At 39.6% G+C, this 18536-nt stretch overlaps 1 protein-coding gene across 16 annotated transcripts in view; it reads right to left on the bottom strand.

The window, feature by feature from the left end:
* Positions 1–4052: 4052 nt before the first annotated feature.
* The window catches only part of DAB1 (DAB1, reelin adaptor protein), a 434378-nt gene continuing 419894 nt past the window's right edge, over positions 4053–18536 (bottom strand). For 14 of the 16 annotated variants that reach the window (XM_027879046.1, XM_027879044.1, XM_027879056.1 and 11 more), the window contains 4 exons: positions 17495–18043; positions 16538–16665; positions 15511–15609; positions 4053–7382 (listed from right to left, as the gene is read on the bottom strand). In XM_027879046.1, the coding sequence (XP_027734847.1) occupies positions 15526–15609; positions 16538–16665; positions 17495–18043 (761 nt within the window). In that variant the 3' untranslated portion in view covers positions 4053–7382; positions 15511–15525. The remainder of the gene's footprint in view (positions 7383–15510; positions 15610–16537; positions 16666–17494; positions 18044–18536) is intronic. The other 2 variants (XR_003570677.1, XM_027879055.1) reach the window with 2 other exon arrangements.

The raw sequence follows: 18536 nt of genomic DNA, 5'->3' as shown, positions 1-18536 counted from the left end.
CAATCTGGTTGAATTAGAGGTAGGTCTAACACATAAAATTTACAACAACCACAGCTCGTTTTCTGCATCCTTGGGTCCATGGATCAGAGGGAATGTTGCCCTGTAACAGTGTCATCTTCCCCCAGTCTTGCTCCTTCTCCGTGGCTGACTGTAATAGCTGCGTCTGACTGCTGAGCTGTTTGTAAGTCCCAAAGCACTTAGTGCTAACAACACTGTAAGTCACTGAACATCACTTTCATCACAGTTGAAAATGAAGCCTTGCTTATGCCCACTATGAACACCAAGCTTGCAAGTGCAACACATCCTTTGCAGAGTTCATAACCCCAACTCAAGCTTGAGACTCCTTGCTTCCTAAACAAAACCTATACAGTTTCACCAAACATCAGGTTTTGTTAAAATGGCAGTTTCCTGTTCAAAGAAAAACTGTGAAACACATCAGAGGTGACAGACCTTCCCTGGGAAAAGTCAGATTGGAGCCAGCAAGCAGCTGTTTACAATACCATTAGTGCACTTCTCAAAGAAAGTTTCTTTTTCTCCTTCTCTGAGACAACTTTTTTATTCCCTTCCTTCTGCAGAAGAACACAACGGGCTCATTCAAAGGTGAGAGGAGGTGTCCCACCAACTGTAATGGTGAAGAACGTAAGGTGGCAAAGAAATGGTAAAATTTATAATAAAGAATGTTTTCGGATGTTTACTACAACTGACTCCATTGCATCACACTTTTTGTTAATAATACAGTTATTTTCTGGTGCTGAGGCTGGTCTCTGAAAGGCCCTGGACATAAAAAACTCACCTTGGTGAGCCTAATTCTCCTCTTCTGGCTTTTGGTTCACTCAAAATAATGCCTCACAGTGACTCAGACCAAATCTGGCATAGGTTCACCTACTCTGAGAGCTCCAAGTCCTGTGAAAATGGTAAGACAGGGAAGAAAGTACACAAAGAAAGATAACCCCACCATGCCCCATCCCTTGTCTCCATCTCCTCTCCATCAGACTTCAAGATCACACACACAGAAACTAATTTTCAAACTAGAAACAGCATTTTTAGAAGAAAAAACTAAGACACTCATAATCTGAATATGCCAAATATTACAAAATTTACAAAAAATGCAACATATCATAGCACTGTAACTTCTGCTCATTTCAAATACAGCTGGCTTCTGCAACTGAGAGCTGTTCTTAGACCTCTAATGACTGTTAAAGAAGACAAAGATGCCAGAAAAGGCTTTTTCACAGTTAGTACCTGGCAATAATTCATCCTAATCCTTTATTTTCACAAATGTCTGAGGCTGAAGGGACAATGATTGCTGCCTGTTAACCTGATTTTCTTTTAATCTATTGTGATTTCCTTTCTTTGCTGGTGAGGAGTATTTATAGAAGTGGTGCTACAGGAGAAATGACATAGGGCTGAAAAGCCAGCAAATAGTATCAGATCTTAAAAGACCTTTCTTAAAAAAATACATTCTGTATCTGAAAGCCCCTTGAATGGGCAACATCTGAGGCTATTCTTCTCATTGAGATTTTTCAGGTGCTGATAAAACATTTTAGGGTGATAGATGAGCCACAGGGCAAACACGTCCATTGAGATAAGACTATTTAAAGCTCTAGAAACTAATAGCCAGAGAGCTGTTTCACTAATAGACCTGATATTTCCTGCCTCCAGTAGAATAATTTTAGAAAGAGACAGGCAATGTCACAGGTACTCAGGAAATCCTATCAGGGTATCTCCCCACATTCCTCACTGTCATGCTGAAATGTGTAATTCAGTTTCCCCACACTTTCAGACAGCAAGAAAAAAACCCAACCCTTTATTCTTCCCCATGCCAGCTTTACCTCAGGTATTTAAAAACAACAAAATAAAGGTTTTTAATTGGGCTCATCCTAAAAAGGAAATCAGTATGAGAAGACTAACTCATGGAAGACCTCATCACAAGGGAGTCGACAGAAACACTCTTACAAATCATGACTTTTGCAGTAGTAACATCAGAGTATAGCCAGGAACAGGGGGTGAGTCCCACTGATGGCACATAACAGGAACAGAAGGAGAAGCCAGGAACAGTGCCTCCATTTTCTGGTGGTCATGTGGACTTTCACTTTGTTCATTCACCGTGTGCATTCCACGCTGGCTTAGAGAGGTAATTGTAGAGAACGGACTCAAACCTCTGTAGAAAACTGCCAACAGATATCTCCTTTCATTTCTTTGACATGATACTCTTCCGACTGAGAAGAGCATTTGCCAGAAGAGTAAAAAATATGAACTTGACAGGAGTTCTTTGGAAAGCAAAGCAAAGAAAAAAGGAGACGTTGCATGAAAAACATATCACAACCTACAAACAGCCAGAAAGAGGTTAACTTCCCTGCTGTAGAAACTGTCACTGACTAGTGATTAAAGCACATAAAACATTGCCTTTAATCCAATGTAAGGGAGTTAAAATTGCATATTCCCAGTCTATACAATCAATTGCTTTCCCAGAAGTCACTGACAGGGAAAAGAGAGATCTGTCAGCATTCTCACTTCTGTAAAACCGCAGGCTGATTCTGCAAACTGTTTGCTAAATAAAATCTCATTACTGCAGGAGATCATGGCCTTAATTAGCATTAGTTAAATTGGGACCATTTCTTGAACTAGGCACATCTGAGTTGAATACTCTCATATACAATCTACAGACTCCTAGTGTGTTTCAGTTACAGTAATATTAATGTAATACAGCACATAAACACAGCACAGAAAGAATCAAGATTTTTTTTCCCTTCTGAACAATGCCAACAGACAGCCAGGTCCTTCCTACTTCAAGATTCTTCCCCATTGCCAGATTATATCTCAAACCTGCTTATTCTGAATTTTTAAACTGAGTTTACACAGCAACTGTGCAACATGACCCAACTTTTCTGATTTTTCAACCAACTTCACAGTGAGAGTACCAGACAATACCAACAAGAGTAGATTTGACCTGTCTTGCAAAAATGCATTTTCATTGAAATACATGCTTAGCTATGTCTTATTTTACTTTAAGCTGATGTTTTGTAGCTCATCGAGAACCAGATATCATGTTCCTCCTTCAAGGACACCTGAACACAGCTAGCCACATACAAATCAAAATGACATTAATGCTGGTATGCTTTCATCACAACAGAATGACCTTTATTCTTAGGTGAGATCCAAGTATTTCAACAATTTCAACACTGACAAAGATAATCAATGTTTCAGCATGACCTACTGGGCATTTCTGGTGGATGAGAAAGGGATGAGACATCAAAAAGTAGAAATACAGTAAAGTACATGTGCACACATTCACACCTCTCTCTCTTCCTCTATACAAACATGCACTTCTTACCCTTAAATTTTATTGCATTACCCTCTTGGCAAAGAATGGTACTATTCCTTCTCAACTGAGAGACCCAGTACTTGGTACCTCTGAATATCAAACATTATTATTTTGCATGTGGAACTGCGAGTTTCACTCCAGCAAACCCTACACATTGCCTCAAGCAGCAGAAAGGTCCCACTGACACAGAAGGTGGTATCATTACCATGTGGTACTGGATCAAGGCTTTGCTCTCAGTTCTGAGCATATTTCTGGAAATTTGGGGGCAGGGGGGGTTCTGCTTTCAAAATTGTCATGTTTAAATGCACATTTTTAATTTCAAATCTTACTCGAATGAAAAATGGCGAGCAAAATTAATTTCAGTTTCTCATGCCACAAAGGTACACTAGCTCTGGGAGCATCAAATAGTGTGGCCTGTCCCAGGAATGTGTAATTTTGCAAGAGGTGATAAAAATACCTACCGGCTTGGGATACTCATCCTAAAACACCCAAAAAGAGGCCAAAAATGTGGAGGCAGCAATTAAAATCAGCAAATTATGTATCTGCAAGATAAGCAACACTTAGTGTTTAAGATCAGTTATTCCCCAAATTGAGGATTTTCTCCTTTCCCAGATACTTCAACTGTCAAAAATACTGGCCATGCCAAACAAGAAACACCACACAGTAGGAATGGCAGAATTATCCCAGAAGAGCAAAAGCTATGAAACAAACTTACTGAAATGACACCTTTTTTTAATGTTTTTATTCATAACAGTATTACATGGTGTGTTACAGAAATTAATGGAAAATTTCTAAAAATTTGTTGGTTTCTTTCGTTGCTGTTGAATGCGTTATACATAACGTTAAAAATAATGTGTCCGTATATGTTAACAAATGGTCATTATCTGAGGTAAAGTTAAAGTAGGTTTAGAAATGTACTGAAACAGTCATTTTATCTTTCTCATCTTTATTAAAAAAATAAGTGTCAGAATGCAGAAATAAAAATGAATGAAAACCACGGAGTAAACATCTTTGCAAAGAAGGTGCCCAGTACGTTATTAGATGAAAGGTTTCATCAGACACTTGGATGACTACGATCTATCAAAATATTTTTTCATGACAGGTAAAGATCAAGAACCTACAGGGGATGATTACAGGATGGCTGGTGGGATTCCCTGGTTTTTAAATTTAAAGTGACGAATTTAGTGCTAGTGAAGGATGAGGGATTAAACAATTGCACAAGCTGGATATTTCAGTTATCTACAATACTGGTACAGTGTAGAGGCCCTCCAGCCCTCTCGACTCAGCATCTCAACCATGACAAGGACAATCATATGACAAGACAATTTGGAACTGTTTTTTATTTATGAGAGTTGGTAAAGGTAAGACAAAGGTCTGTGGTGATGGTCCAGCTGTCTCTCAGGAGACACTAGAATTCCAGCCTCATTCCCTCGGCACCTATTCGTGAATGATCCGCTTCCTACAAATATGATGTCAATGGATCCTCTGAGACATAAATCTCTTCTTTCATCATTTTACCCCATAACTGGAAATGCACTGACAATACTAAACCTCAAATGTCTATGATGAACCAAAACTGTCTTTGAGGTTCCACATGTAGGACAAAACCCAAAAAAAGCCACTGAGGAAGAAAGTAGCACCACTGTGCAAATCATGAAAATATTCTTACAGAAATGTTCTTTAGAAACACTTTTACCTCTGCTTTTAATCCTGAAACACTCAATCTGCCAAGTTTTAAATATCTTTTCCAGTTAGAAAACTTGATCTTTCTTCAGGTGGGAAAATAAGATTTGCTACAAAGCTGTTTGCACATGACTAAGGAAGAAGCATCAAATGACCATGAATGAGGATAAAAGTTCTCTTCTCTGCAGGTTCGTTAGGTCTATTAACAGCTAATTTTTCATTCACATACATTTGGTAACGCACATTTCTCTAATTTCTCTAATTCAAAATAAAAGACTGGAATCATGTTGGGAGATTTTTTTGCACATACCAACAGTTGCCACCCCAGTTATTTTGTCTTCTAAACCATTTTTAGCTTATAATAGAGATGAAAGAAAGTAAAACATTTATAACTCCAGGCCTATTTTAATCATGACAAAAAATGTAAATCCTAATGTGTCAATTTAAAAACAAAATCTGCACAATAACCCTAAAAACTGATTAATCATTTGATTTCTTTAACCTTTTTTCCTTTTTCTATTTTTCTTTTTTTTTTTTTTTTTACTTTTTTTTTTTTTTTTTTTTTTTTTTTTTTTTTTTTTTTACTTTTTTTTTTCTTCTTTTTTTGTCTTTTTAGTGTTAAACCACTAAATTCAATATACTGTAACTGCATAGGAACATCAGGAAAACACATTTGACCTGTATAACAATTCTCTGTAGGGCAAAAATATATAGATTCTTTATGAAAATCATGTGCTAAACATATGAACCCAAACACTGCACTTTTGCTTCATAAATGTAAAAAAAGGAAGTTTTAAATTCTTTTGTTCTGTGTGTAAACAGTTTGATGACTTCTATGCAGAGGTTCAAAGGAATGTCTATGAAATGTGAGCTCTTGTAAGTGGAATATGTCCGTGTGATAACGCTAGACCATAAAATCATGTGTTCCCATTAATTTTACTAGTTGCTGACAAGCTGACTGCTTTTGGCAAATGCACTTGAGCTTCAGCCCATTATTGTAAGCATGTGAAAAAACATATGTGATGTGAGAACCACAAATTGGGTTTGCCACCCCTCCCAAGCACTGCAACTTGCTACCTTCTCTACTGTGTAATGGCATTAGTAAAAGAATTTTCATAACATTTATATTTACAAAAAAACTGGCAATTTTCATTCGAACTCCTTAAAGCCATTTCCCCTTAAACATTTAAAGAGTTTAACAGTAAGATTTCTTTTTCAAGTTATAAAATAAAAATCCCATTTGATTTTTCTGATGTACAAAAAGTGATAAAGATGAACAATTTGATCACAGAATCAGTTTGTTATTCCAAAATCCATGCCGTCCTTGTCCCATTTGTAAAGTCCGCTTCATCCAAACTCCTAAACCAGAAGCATACCAGTATTATTTGGCAAATGATTTTTTTTCATCAAAAATGGCACACAGAGAAGAAAACACTTGTCTGCATAGCATTACAGCAGCAAGATACTGAAGAAATAAAAATATTCCTTTTCTGTAATTTGTTTAGAGTTTCCTAGGAAATACTGACTCTTTTGTCTTTCCTCAGTGGGACTCCAGGTCCTTTCTCTACCCACAACATGAGTATTCCAACAGAAAGCAGCATTTCTTCCTCATGATGTGCTAGAACTTAAAGGTCCATTTGGCAACATTTCAGTCAGGATGGATAAACAACCGAGTTTCGTTCTGTGGTTTCGAGTTGGGAACTGTTTCCGCAGGAGGTGTTTTGCAGTTAGATCTGTCACTCATACAAAACTACAGAATAAGAAATAAAATTAAAAAAAAAAAAAAAAAAAAAGAAGACACCACCAGTATTTTTTGTTGTTGTTATTTCAATATGTCTACATAGGGAAAAAAAAAAAAGGTCAAGATCGCCTGATGCAAATGATGATGAAAAACTTGTCACCGTGACATAAAAAGTGCCAACTTTTGCCCCAAAGGCTGTTGAATGATAGTGCCACTGCTACATACAGACCCTGCTTTTTGCTCAAAAGAAAAAGGAATGTCTATTACTCAATATGTGGCACATAGAAGATAACAAATCTTTAAAAGAAGACTGAGGAGTTAGATTTCCCAGCCTGGATGCCCACCACTTGTGGGGATGGGGCTGGACTCGTGGTACGATAAGCAGGGAGAGTTTTTATTTTGTGCTGCCATAGGAATCTGCCATTGGTTGCCAAAAAAAACACATCAGGAACACTCGAAGAGCCAGTCCAGGAGGGCAATCTCTCTCCTTGTCAGACAAAATCAATTGGAAAAAAGCATGAAAGCCAAAGGCCTGCCAGGTTGTTGGGTTTCGTTTGAGTCTTGGAGCACCACAAGCCTGTAACAATGCTATTTCTTAGGTCTGTTAATCTGGGCGTAGAGAGGTTCTGCTTCCTGGGGATAACAAAAATAAAATAAGCGGAGATGTCTCCATACAGCATTTTTAGAACATTTTAAGAACATCTGCTTGAGAACAGCAACACTTTGTCAGTCAAAACCCAAAGGATGTGTTTGCTTTCTGTGCTGCCTTGAGTGATCAGGGCACTCAGGGTAAATTGTAAAGAAAATGGGACATTATTTCAGAAAATGAATGCTTACTATCAGTTTCCTCTTTCAGCACTGGCCATGCACTTATTTTCACTGCTGGGCATAGACATTTGAAGAAATTAATTGATAATTTATCTGACTGGATGTTTGAAAGCTTAGAGGCCAGCAGCAGAAGTGCAGCCAGTGTACAAGGGTTTTACTTGTCCCAGGCTAAGACCACCCTAGCAGCACAACAGCAGAACAAACCTCTGGATTTTACACAACTCAGGGAGAAAACCACTTGCAAACAGAAACCACTGCAGAAAGCTGAGCTAATGAAGCTGTGATGGGATTTAAAATAACAACATGAGTTGCCTATGAAGAACTAGGAACGCTAGCCCAGCTCAGTTTGATTAGGAGTCTGTAGAAGTATTAGTACAATCATTAAAGCCAGGAGGAAAGCGTGTCAACTTGTTAAAAGATACTTTCTGGGGAATTTCCTGGATGGGGAGGGGAAAAAGCTGCCATGTTCATCAGCATTGCTTCATAGTTGACACCCTGTGCTTAATATTATGTTCATGTTGGCTGCAGTGGGAAGCAAATCACCCATGGACCCTGGAATCCATTCTACTTCATTTCCAGAAAGTAATTTATTAAACTAAGAATGACATCTAAAAAAAGAACAAGACAGGCAGAAAGGCTAATTAATGCCATACTGCATTAACTCTCCACAGCTTGATAAATATTCAAATACCACGCCACGACGTTGAATTTAACCAAGTTACAATCAACCCGTGTTACCGCAGCATTAGCAGGAGCTGACTTTGAGCAAAAAAAACTCTGAAGGCTGCAAATCACTGGGCACTGCAGAGCACAGACACGGATGGAACAGGATTTTAATCACTGCTTATACAAATGCTGGGGATGAGAAAAACAGCCTAAAGAGATTCATAGGGCTGTATGTACTCTGTGTCCAGGGTGCCTAGCCACTGTCCTGTCCCAGTGCCCTCTCCTGCTTCACTGTGCAGCTTGTGTTGAATGAGAAGCAACATAACAAATCCAAAATACAACCTGTTTCCTCCATGCCAAGAAAAGTTGTCTCTTATTCCCTGAAATTACTACATTTCTGGACCGTGTAGGGACCCTGTTTCCCCATCTCCTACCTACATGAAGCCCTAAGTACACTACAAGCATTATGAGAGGATGAGAGAAATCCTCTGGAATGATTAAATAAAGGCTTCTGAAATTATCCCCAGCAAGAAGCAAATATATTTTGTGACCTTGAAAAACCAAAGGTAATCAGAAGAGATGACTAAGAGTAAATAACTGCATTTCACACACTGTGCGTTAAGTGTACCTGTGCCAATTTTCACGTACCACAGACATGAAGCTGCCAGAATGATCCATCACAGCTAGTTCAGGGAAAATCTGTACTAATTAATGTGTGAACCTGACACACACCAGGCCATTCTTCAGGCAGTTGCTGAACCTGAGGTGATTGCAAAGTGAAGTGAAAAGGAAGGAGGAGAAGAAAAGGAGAGGGAGGGAGAACATCCCTTTGGAACAAAAGATGTCAGTTTTTCAAATGCCTTCAGGGGAAAAAAGAGCTTTTCAAAATGTCAAGCCTGCTTGTTAGAGCTGTCCTCAAATATCCTTAAGATATGCAGATGTGCTTAAGTAACAAGTGTCCTAAGGTGCCACTGAACTTGACACCCTTGGAAGAGGAGGAGGGGCTCATCATCGGTCATCAGCACTTTACACCGTGCACGAGGCAGCCTTTACGATTAGAAACTTCTTTGGTTCATACCCAGCATTTATCTGAACATACACTTGATGTGGCAGAGGCCTGCATTTCTCACTGATTTGGATAATTTATCTTCCAGCAGACCAGAGCATTTTGCATGAGAAATGTGCTCTTATGTCTTCCTTTCAGTTGATTTCCCCCTTCAGATACCTAAATGAGAAATTAATTGTAGTAATTGTGTGCAATCTTCCTAGCCAAAGTTTTTGTGTCAATGTCTCAGATTTGTTTTCTAACATTATTTTGAGCTAATTCAAGCAGCACATAGTGCCTGTAGCCCAACATTACAAATGGTATCTGTAAAGTATTGACGCTGGTACTCAGGAGGGCAAAAGACAGCAGAAAGGGACAGAAAAGAGGCAAAAGGAGAGTTGAGTGCTGTTGACTTCATAAGTAGCTTCTCTCACAGTGCTAGGCACTGTTTTGGAGGGTCTTGAAAGCAGAAATAAACACCCTTTTTGTAATACTCCACGCAAAAGTCACAGGGCTTGTTATGAAAACGCAGGTGAGCCATAACTCTTCTCACACTATCAGCAATGTTTTCTGCTTTCGACTTCTACCACTGCATTAGGAACAGACTCAGAGGGAAGGAAAGGAAAGAACTGGTCTTTGTCAGAACAAAAAGAGATAAACAAATAATATAGCAAACAAAGCTGCTAATTCACATACACCCCTTGAATCTGAGTGTTTTCCTTTCTGAACTGGCCCAGAAGCACTTCTGATGTGCTTTCATCAATCTACAGGGAGAAACCAAGATGGCAACTGGAAGCACCCTTTTTTTTTTTGCTACTATATTCTAGAGATAGTTCATGCTGTAAATCAGTTTACTCCTATGTTAAGGGGTACAAGACTGCAGCAAACTGTAAGTATTTCTGGTGCAGCACACTACTGCATGAGGCAACAAGGTCGCTAATGCTTTTGGATAACATTATGTAAATACTAGAAGTAAATTTGCATCCAATTTAAAGATATTAACATCTGCTCCCCAGCAGAACTAATCACTGGAGAACATCTCCTGAAAGACTCTGAACCTACTTAGGCTTGCAGAGGTGAACTCACTCACAAAACGTAACACGGGACTGGGTTAGGAAGAGACTATTTTTACCCTGGCAGCCCTTTCATCACTTTGAGACACCCTGCTACGTGCAGAGCTTCAGGCAAGATGTACTCAATTGAAGAGGTGAGGCCCGCATAGATTTCCTTGCCCTTTACAACAGATTCTCAGTGCCAGTTTTACTCCTGGCTGACTGATCAGAAAGGGCAGGCTCAAATGATAAGAGTTTCATGAAATAAGAGTGCTGGAGAGCCAGACAAAATGAGCATCTTGTGCTGGGGATGCAAGTGAAGGGGGTGGGAGTGTGATGCGTCTTCACTGTTTATTGCATGCTGACTCAGCAAAATAGGACATAGTAAAGTTGGCAAGCGGGGTTCAAATTAAAGATCTTTGGTGATAAGACAGGTCATTCCTATTGGCCCATTAACAGCCAGGTTTTATTTACTACTTATTATTAATTATTAATTTTTAATATTTAGGGGTTTTCTTACAGTTAAACTCTATTAGCAGCATAAATATACCAACCTTCTAGTTCAAGATAATGACTGGAGAATGCCTCTATTCTTATTACAAGCCTACCTAGGAATATTTCCTAGTTTCAAACATCCAGTTTAATTATTATAATTTTAGAAGTTTCTGTCATTTTAGTGTCAAGATGGATGCTGTACATCCACAAAATGAAAAAGCAATGAGAAATCTGAACCTGCTCCATTTCAGTCCCAGTATAAAACTGAACTGCAGCCATAAAACGTGCTGATTATTTCTGGGCTCCTTTCCTAACAAAACAGTAGCCACACAATTATACTTGCCATCTACATATCTGCCAATTCTCCTCTGTAACTTTTGAACCTAATGGCCAATTCCAATTTTTCCGAAGTCTCAAAGATACTAAACTATCACAACTAGATTTTTTGAATCAGTTGTGCAGAAGACAGGGAACTTTTAAATGACCTCATCACAGATAAACTGAGAGTTCATCCCCAAATTGAACTACTGGGATGCCAGTCAGCAAGAACATGGCTCTACACAAGCTACACAGTATGTTTTCTCTTGTTTGGAGGAAAAAGCTGGAGGAATGGAAGGGCACATGGCTACTTCAGGTGGGCTTGATAACACTGGAAGAAGTGAGAAGCCTGTGTGTAAGCTGGTCACATGAAAACAAACAGGGGATTGTAGTAGTGGAGATGGAGGTAAATCTGTAGGATGCCCCTGTTCACAAAGCAGCCTAAATTTCTCTGCTCGTGGCCCTTCAGATTCCCTGGGAAATACGATGATGAAGAAGCAAGTAGGAGAGTTGAAATGTCAATTTTAGAATTTCTCTGGAATGAAACAGTACTTCCCAAACTGTGATCCCTTTCCAAAGACACAACACTACTTCTCTTAGGAGCACAGCCCTGCTCAGTTCTGTGTCTTCAGTTTGAGAATGACAGTCCTAGAGCCTACCAAGAACAGGTCACCTATAACCATTATGAATTTCTCACTGGACTCTATACAGTTCCTACTGATAGGAAGAGGTCCTGCAAATACAGTCTTTGATATGTTGAGCCCATTCTGAATCCTGGTGCAATAGAAAAGGGGCAGAGGAAGAAGAGGATGAAGATTCAGCTTGATATGCCCTCCTGAAGATCACTAAGCTCCAAGATAAGCCAGTGCTTTGTCCATAATTTTCTGTTTTCTCTCAACTTCCTAAAAACAGCCCAAACAAAGAGTTATAGCAGTCCATCCTGGAGCTGACTAAGATTATTAGGAACATTTATCACTAAGAATGGCACTTGCTCAAAGATGGATGATGGCAGCAGGCCACTGAAGTACCACCAAAAGCTGATAGACAAATATTCTAATGAACTGTTGCTCTCCTGACAGTGCTGATAGCATTGTGAAGGGTGTGACATATTTGAGGGCTTATAATTGTCTGCACACATTTCACAGAACAACTAAACAATTTTTTCAGGAAGATATGCTTTAGCCACAAATGTTTTGAAGGTTTCTTGAGAATCTCTCATGAATGATTGCCAGCGCAAGTTTTGAACTGGGCAGCATCTCAGTAGAGCTGCATTTGTTCCTCTGTTCAAACTTCTTGCTTTAATGTAAAATGTCAATAATAGGAAATGTTTACCACAATTGGCAGAATTGCAGCTAAAACCAGTTCTTTCCCTCTTTGTCCCTTCATCACAGTTATCCCACACACAACCTAGAGACAACAGTAGGGATAAAACATAAATCAGCTGAAGATGGCGGTCATCTGATTCTTTTCACCAGAGTTCTTTTCACCCCTTCTGGAAAAACACTGTCCATCCTCAATGTGGCGCACGAACAAAGAGGAAACAACCAAATACAATTCTTGCTACAAACAGCCCCAAAAAGAGTTGATCTTATTTCACCTGTGAAAGTTAGGCCTCTCTGCTTCTTATCTTCAACCATAAAGGGACAAAAATGTAATATACCCATAAAGTGTCACATATACCTACTAAGAATTAATAGCTATTTGTGGAAGACTGACTTACAGCTACTGGTAGGATGAGGATTTTGAGAGCTGAAGTTGAAGATTGCAAAAAGAAGAGAGGAAAAATATAAGAAAAGAAGATATAGTAACTAAATGATAATATAAAGTATCAGAAGGAATCAAGAAATCAAATTGCTGTGGTACCTTGAAAGACCAGGGTGTAAAAAGCTAGGCAGGTGAGTACTCCGACTACATCAAGATAAGTAAAGATATTGTATGGGCTGATTTCAGAGATGCTCAGAACAGATGTATTTGAAATTTCTGCACACAATACTATGCTGTGCTCCTGAGAGGTCCATTCAGCCGAGTTGTTACTGTGCTGTTCCTGGGGTAAGAACCATGTTCCAAAGAGCAAAGTAATCTCCTATCTAAGCCACAAAAGTGGCTTTTATGCAGACTGTGATTCTTTTGTACTACATATTTCTCCCCATTAAGTTTCTCTCCAAATGCAGAGCTCAATACACAACTCAGTAGTAAGTCCTGAATTGATAATTTTCCATGGAGATTAGACTTCCCATTGCTCTGATGATACCAGGCTTCAGAATTCGATGGGCTGGCTTTAGCAAGTGGATTTCCTACGGACTGCTGCTGAATGGCTCTGCACAGAGCCACAATGATATTAGTGTAACTTCACTGGATAGGGGCTTCCTTTTTGTTCAGCTTCCTGTTCCTGCCTACAGCTTCTAGGAATTACTGTAATACCATAATCAGTAACATTATTTAACATTTCCCAGAATATATTTCTGAGAATTATACATATTTGATGCAAGACTCTACAGGGATTAACAAAAAATACATAAAAACCATATGGAATCGCTGCTAATGTACTGTTCTTGCAGCTCCCAGATATTCTTGAAGGGTAAAAGAATGTATTTTACTACGTGTTACATAAAAGCAGAACAAGAGGAGTCCCTCACTCGACTCCCTTACATGGTTAAGATGCATTACCAGACTGAAACTACTGTTTCAAGTTCTATCCAGAATACCTGGTAGGTAAATCTCTGTGATGGTAGTTTAGCAATGATTTTAACTATGTCTGTGACAGTCAGAAAATCAGAGATTTTATCATTACTTTCCCCGGGATGAATTTCAGAATTACCCTGAGTATGATAAACCATAATAAACAAATGTATGTGGATTTCCAGAGTCTAGGACTCAGATAAAAGTCAAATCCTCTTTCTTGACCTAGGGAAGAACTCTTGGAGTGGTCTGAAGCTGGAAGAGCTGGCGATGTCAGCCTTGGCCAAGGTCAGGCAAAGGCACAGCCAAATTATTATGTGGCACCATCCATCTGCAGAAGCAGCTCTCACTGGAGTAAATATCAAATGCTCTTGCTAGAGCAGCTCATCCCAGCTTGAATCCATCCTTGCACTGTCATTGTCAGACTCAATGAGACACAAAGCTTAATGCTACTTTTGCTTCAGCCCTCCAAGAGCTGAGCATTACACTGGTGAAGCTAAAGAATGGGGAGATGCCTTCTCACAGCACTGCATATTATTAAGAGATAATCTTATTATTCCCAAGTGGATAAAAGCTAAGTTACTCTAAGATTTTTTAAAATCATATTTAATGCACAAAGTAAACTGACTCTGAATTAAACTATTAATTTTGAGTTGAAACCAAATTACTTTGGCTCAGGATGGGTAAGTCACTAGTAAACCCAGTGCAATTTCTGTACAAAAATGGAAAAGGTTCTACCACTGTTGTTGATCTGCTCCAAGAGCTCTGTGCTGGAGCACAGAAGTCGTATCAGGTCACATATTTGGGCAATACTGAACATGAATGGCAGATGGGAAGAAGACAAGGAAACATATCCTTCAAATAGCAACACTAGTCTTTGGATGGAACAACAATGCTTAGTACTCATAAAACTTTGTAGCTTCACTGTCTTTTTGGCAAAACATATTTACTGTATTGAAACAAATCACAGAACATTCACTGGGAGCCACATTTTCTACCATTTTCTGTAACACAAAAGATGAAAAGATCATCTTTCCCATCTGTCTGAATTTAAATGACTTACATTGATGAATAATTTTTAAAACATCAGTATACCAATGCTAATATGAATGATCATAATTTTCTAATGTTTTTAATTTGCAGTCAGAGATAAAAATACACAAACCCATTTCAATATTTTTTACATGCAGATAATAAACGTGCTTCTTCTACTGATTATCACATTGATTTAGGGTAGAGACATTCATGTATCATTATATAATTTTATTTAATGATTGTTATGTCTGTGGGTAAGATGTCTTATTTCATTTAATACGTTACATCTGACTGAAGGCCAGAGTGGATTTGATTAAAAAAATGCTCTGCCTAATACATTGTTAGTAATGACTCAGTTTCCCTATTTGCCCTTAAAATTTGAACACAAAGTAAAATAAGTCTACATTTCTTTAAAGCATGCAGGCAGCTGAAACACACATATTTGCATAAGCTGCAACACTTAGTGAATGGCAAAAGCCATGCAAACCACCAAACATGAGAAATACACTGTGGATGATGGAGAGGTCAAACGGAAGAGATGAAAAGGAAAAATAAACCATGCATCCATGAAAGTAATGGTAGGCACTGGTGGGAGCATAAGTGAACACCTCAAGGTGTAGAGAAAAAAAGGACAGATACCTACCCCAACCTGTGCTATCTAGCTACCGACCTGTGGACTTATAGTATCACCAGTTGGCTCACCAAATGGATCACTTGTGGAGGAGGCCTGAGACCCATCAGGCTAGAATACAAGAACATAACACCTTTTTTTCTCAACAGTAGAAAGTGAAAAGTCAACACGAGGTTATTTTCATGCTGTGGGCATAACAAGTACATCCTATCTCATGAAAACCAGGAAGTGAGACCTCACCCCTGATATATTCTCAAAAGCCATAATGGTTTGCTGTAGCTGATGCAGCCAGGAAAGGACCTCACCAGTTCCTGCTGGAGCCCAGGCAGGAGCTGCCACAGGCCTCAGAAGGTACTGAATCAGGTAAACCAGAACTGCAAAAGGCCCTGAAAGCCAGTGAAACCATGTGAATCAGAAAGAGTCCAAGCTTGCATTATTTTGTACCTTTGGGTCCTTTAGTTGTACAGACTCCCTCTTGCCTTTGGCTCACTCGGGCTCTTACCTCCCTAAGACACCCTGTGACTTACAGTCATTGCTTGGATAACATTTCTTGCTTTGGTCCATAAAGGCAAAGAAGTCACATACTGAGGGCCAGAACACTGAGGAATGTAACTAGGCAAGCAACTGGGATGCAAGAATGTGCAAGACAACATCAACCATCATCTTTTAACACACAAACTCTCGTATCTTTCTTTGCAGCCTCATCATGTTTGTTGTTTTGCCTCAGACTTCCTTACCATGAGTAAGTGAATGCTGGTATGCTAAAAAGGGGATTAGATACAACTAACATATACAACCTTACATATGAACTCTGAGTTTGGTTCCTTGTATGCAGTATTAGTGCATATCAATGGAAAAGCCATGCTACCAGCTATCAAACCCAAAGCAGGATGTGAATTCTGTCTGCAGCCCCTCCTTAAGTACCACCCAGCCCTGTTGGAATAGTTACTTCTGACACTACAAAACAATATTTAATTAACTTGTGTCTTTTCTAGCTAAAAAGAGACAATAAGGATTTAGAAACCTTGTTGCTACTCACAGCCTCTGGCTCCTCACTTTTGCTTGGGCTTTCGAACCCCTCTTCAAAGAGGTCATCTGCAGCAGGATCACTGGTATGAGATGCTGATGATTTTGATGGAGAACTCTGTCTGGGTGCAGGGGTTGGAGCTAAACAAAGATTAAGGCAATAGCAACAGAATATATTCTGTTAATTTCTTCAGAAAGACACAGCAGCACAGAATTTGCTCATGCTTTTTATCACTCAACTTTGTTACTCTCAAAAATTATTTTCTGATGAGGAGCTGTACGAGGTAAATTTGAATACTGTAGTCATTATCAATTCCATGTATTTGATCTCATTTGGCAACTTCCAAATTAAGTTTGGCTGCATCTGGCCTATGTCTTTAGGAGCCAGGGAGATGCCACTACATTACATTAAGAATGTGTAAGTTGCCTGCCCTGTGGCAGGTAAGTGAACCAGAAGGTCTCTGTCTGACTCCTGGATAATCTGTCTCATGAATTCCTCTGTTCAGCAATCTGCAAAATCCCCCATCTCCATGCTACAAACACAATAACTTTATATTACAGCTCTTCAATGAATTTCCCCACATGTCCAGTACATCAAGCTATTAAAATAAATATCTATCCCCTAATTTCTTCAAAGTATGGCTTGGATGGGACATAAGTGAAACCATTTGTAAGGCTGAATGTCATGGGCATTTGCCAACCAGCTTGCATGGCCCTAGCACAAAACATATATTACTATCTTAGAAATTAAATTTCAGACTACAGCTGTCTGGGCTGTTGATTTTCATGGTCTCTGAAATTCCTCTCTGATATTTTCCTTTATGGTTGGAACACATTTAATAAGCTGGACATGCATGGAGGTTCTCAGTTTATATCTGTGTTGGATTTACTATATGAAAAACCAGAAATAAGTACTTTGAGGAGTGGTCACATTTGAGGAAAGGTATGCTGAAAGCATAGGAATACTCACGTGAATTTGTAGATGGTGTTGTGGAAGTCACAGGAGTCAAATTTAACTGAGAGATGTCAAAGTCATCACAATCATCTGCTTCCTGTGCCATCCCAACTTTATTAAAGTAACTTGAGAAGGCCTCTGAGGTACAACTGAGGGAAGGCTGATCTGGTTTTCTTGATGGCACTGGTGGAGGCTGAGCCATCTGGAAATCTTTAAACATTTCTTTTCCCATTTTCTGTCTGGGCCTGTCTGTCTGTGGACTCGATCTGTTGGAATCACTTGTGGGTGGAACAGTAGCTATAGGAGCAATGGTACCTTGAAACATGGCTGCTTGTAAAGGCAAAACAGTTTGTGTTGGCATGAAGGCAGTTGGTTGGAACTGACCAGCTACAGATGGCCACGGCTGCTGAGTAGGAGGAAAAATACCAGGCTGGCCCCATGCTATCGGCTGTCCTCCCTGCATCACCTGAGCAACTGGAGGCTGAGCACCCATGGCCAACTGCTGTTGAACAAGTGGTTGCTGTCCCCAGAATGAGGGCAGAACAGCTCCCATGGCAACATAACCTTCAAAGAATAAAGAAAGCAGGAGGGGAAAAAAAAAGAGATAAAAGACTTTAATGCTACTATCAACAGCACGCAGAAAAAGCTACACAATAAATCAGAGAAGTGCAAGCTACATTAGTGATCCCAGAGCTTCAGCACACTTGAAAAGAAAACTGAAAGACATGGTTGGATTCACATCACTGAGCAAATACTCATATAAAGAACCACGGGCTGGTGGGTATTGGCAATAATCCTTCCTCTCATCTGAACAAAAACCTCTCCTCTTCTTCCTCAGTGAGCACCCCCTGGGCCTATGAAGACCTGTGTGCAGGGACCTGGTCAGTAGCTGGGCACTGGGCAGTCCTCTTCCCTGGTGCTCTGTCAAAGCAGGACCACTCACCAGAATCACAGCAGCTCCCAAACCACTTCCTAAACTCATCCCCTTCCAGCGCAACCCTCCTCCACACCACTGAGTTCTGCAGGCTCTTCTTGCACCTCTGACTGCCCCACCCTC

This window comes from Empidonax traillii, unplaced genomic scaffold (genome assembly GCF_003031625.1).
Source record: "Empidonax traillii isolate 1590-97213 ecotype Southwest subspecies unplaced genomic scaffold, ASM303162v1 scaffold50:size1795014, whole genome shotgun sequence".
In the NCBI taxonomy this organism is placed as follows: domain Eukaryota; kingdom Metazoa; phylum Chordata; class Aves; order Passeriformes; family Tyrannidae; genus Empidonax; species Empidonax traillii.
The sequence above is the reverse complement of the archived record's forward strand: the minus strand, read 5'-3'. Positions and strand labels throughout refer to the sequence as shown.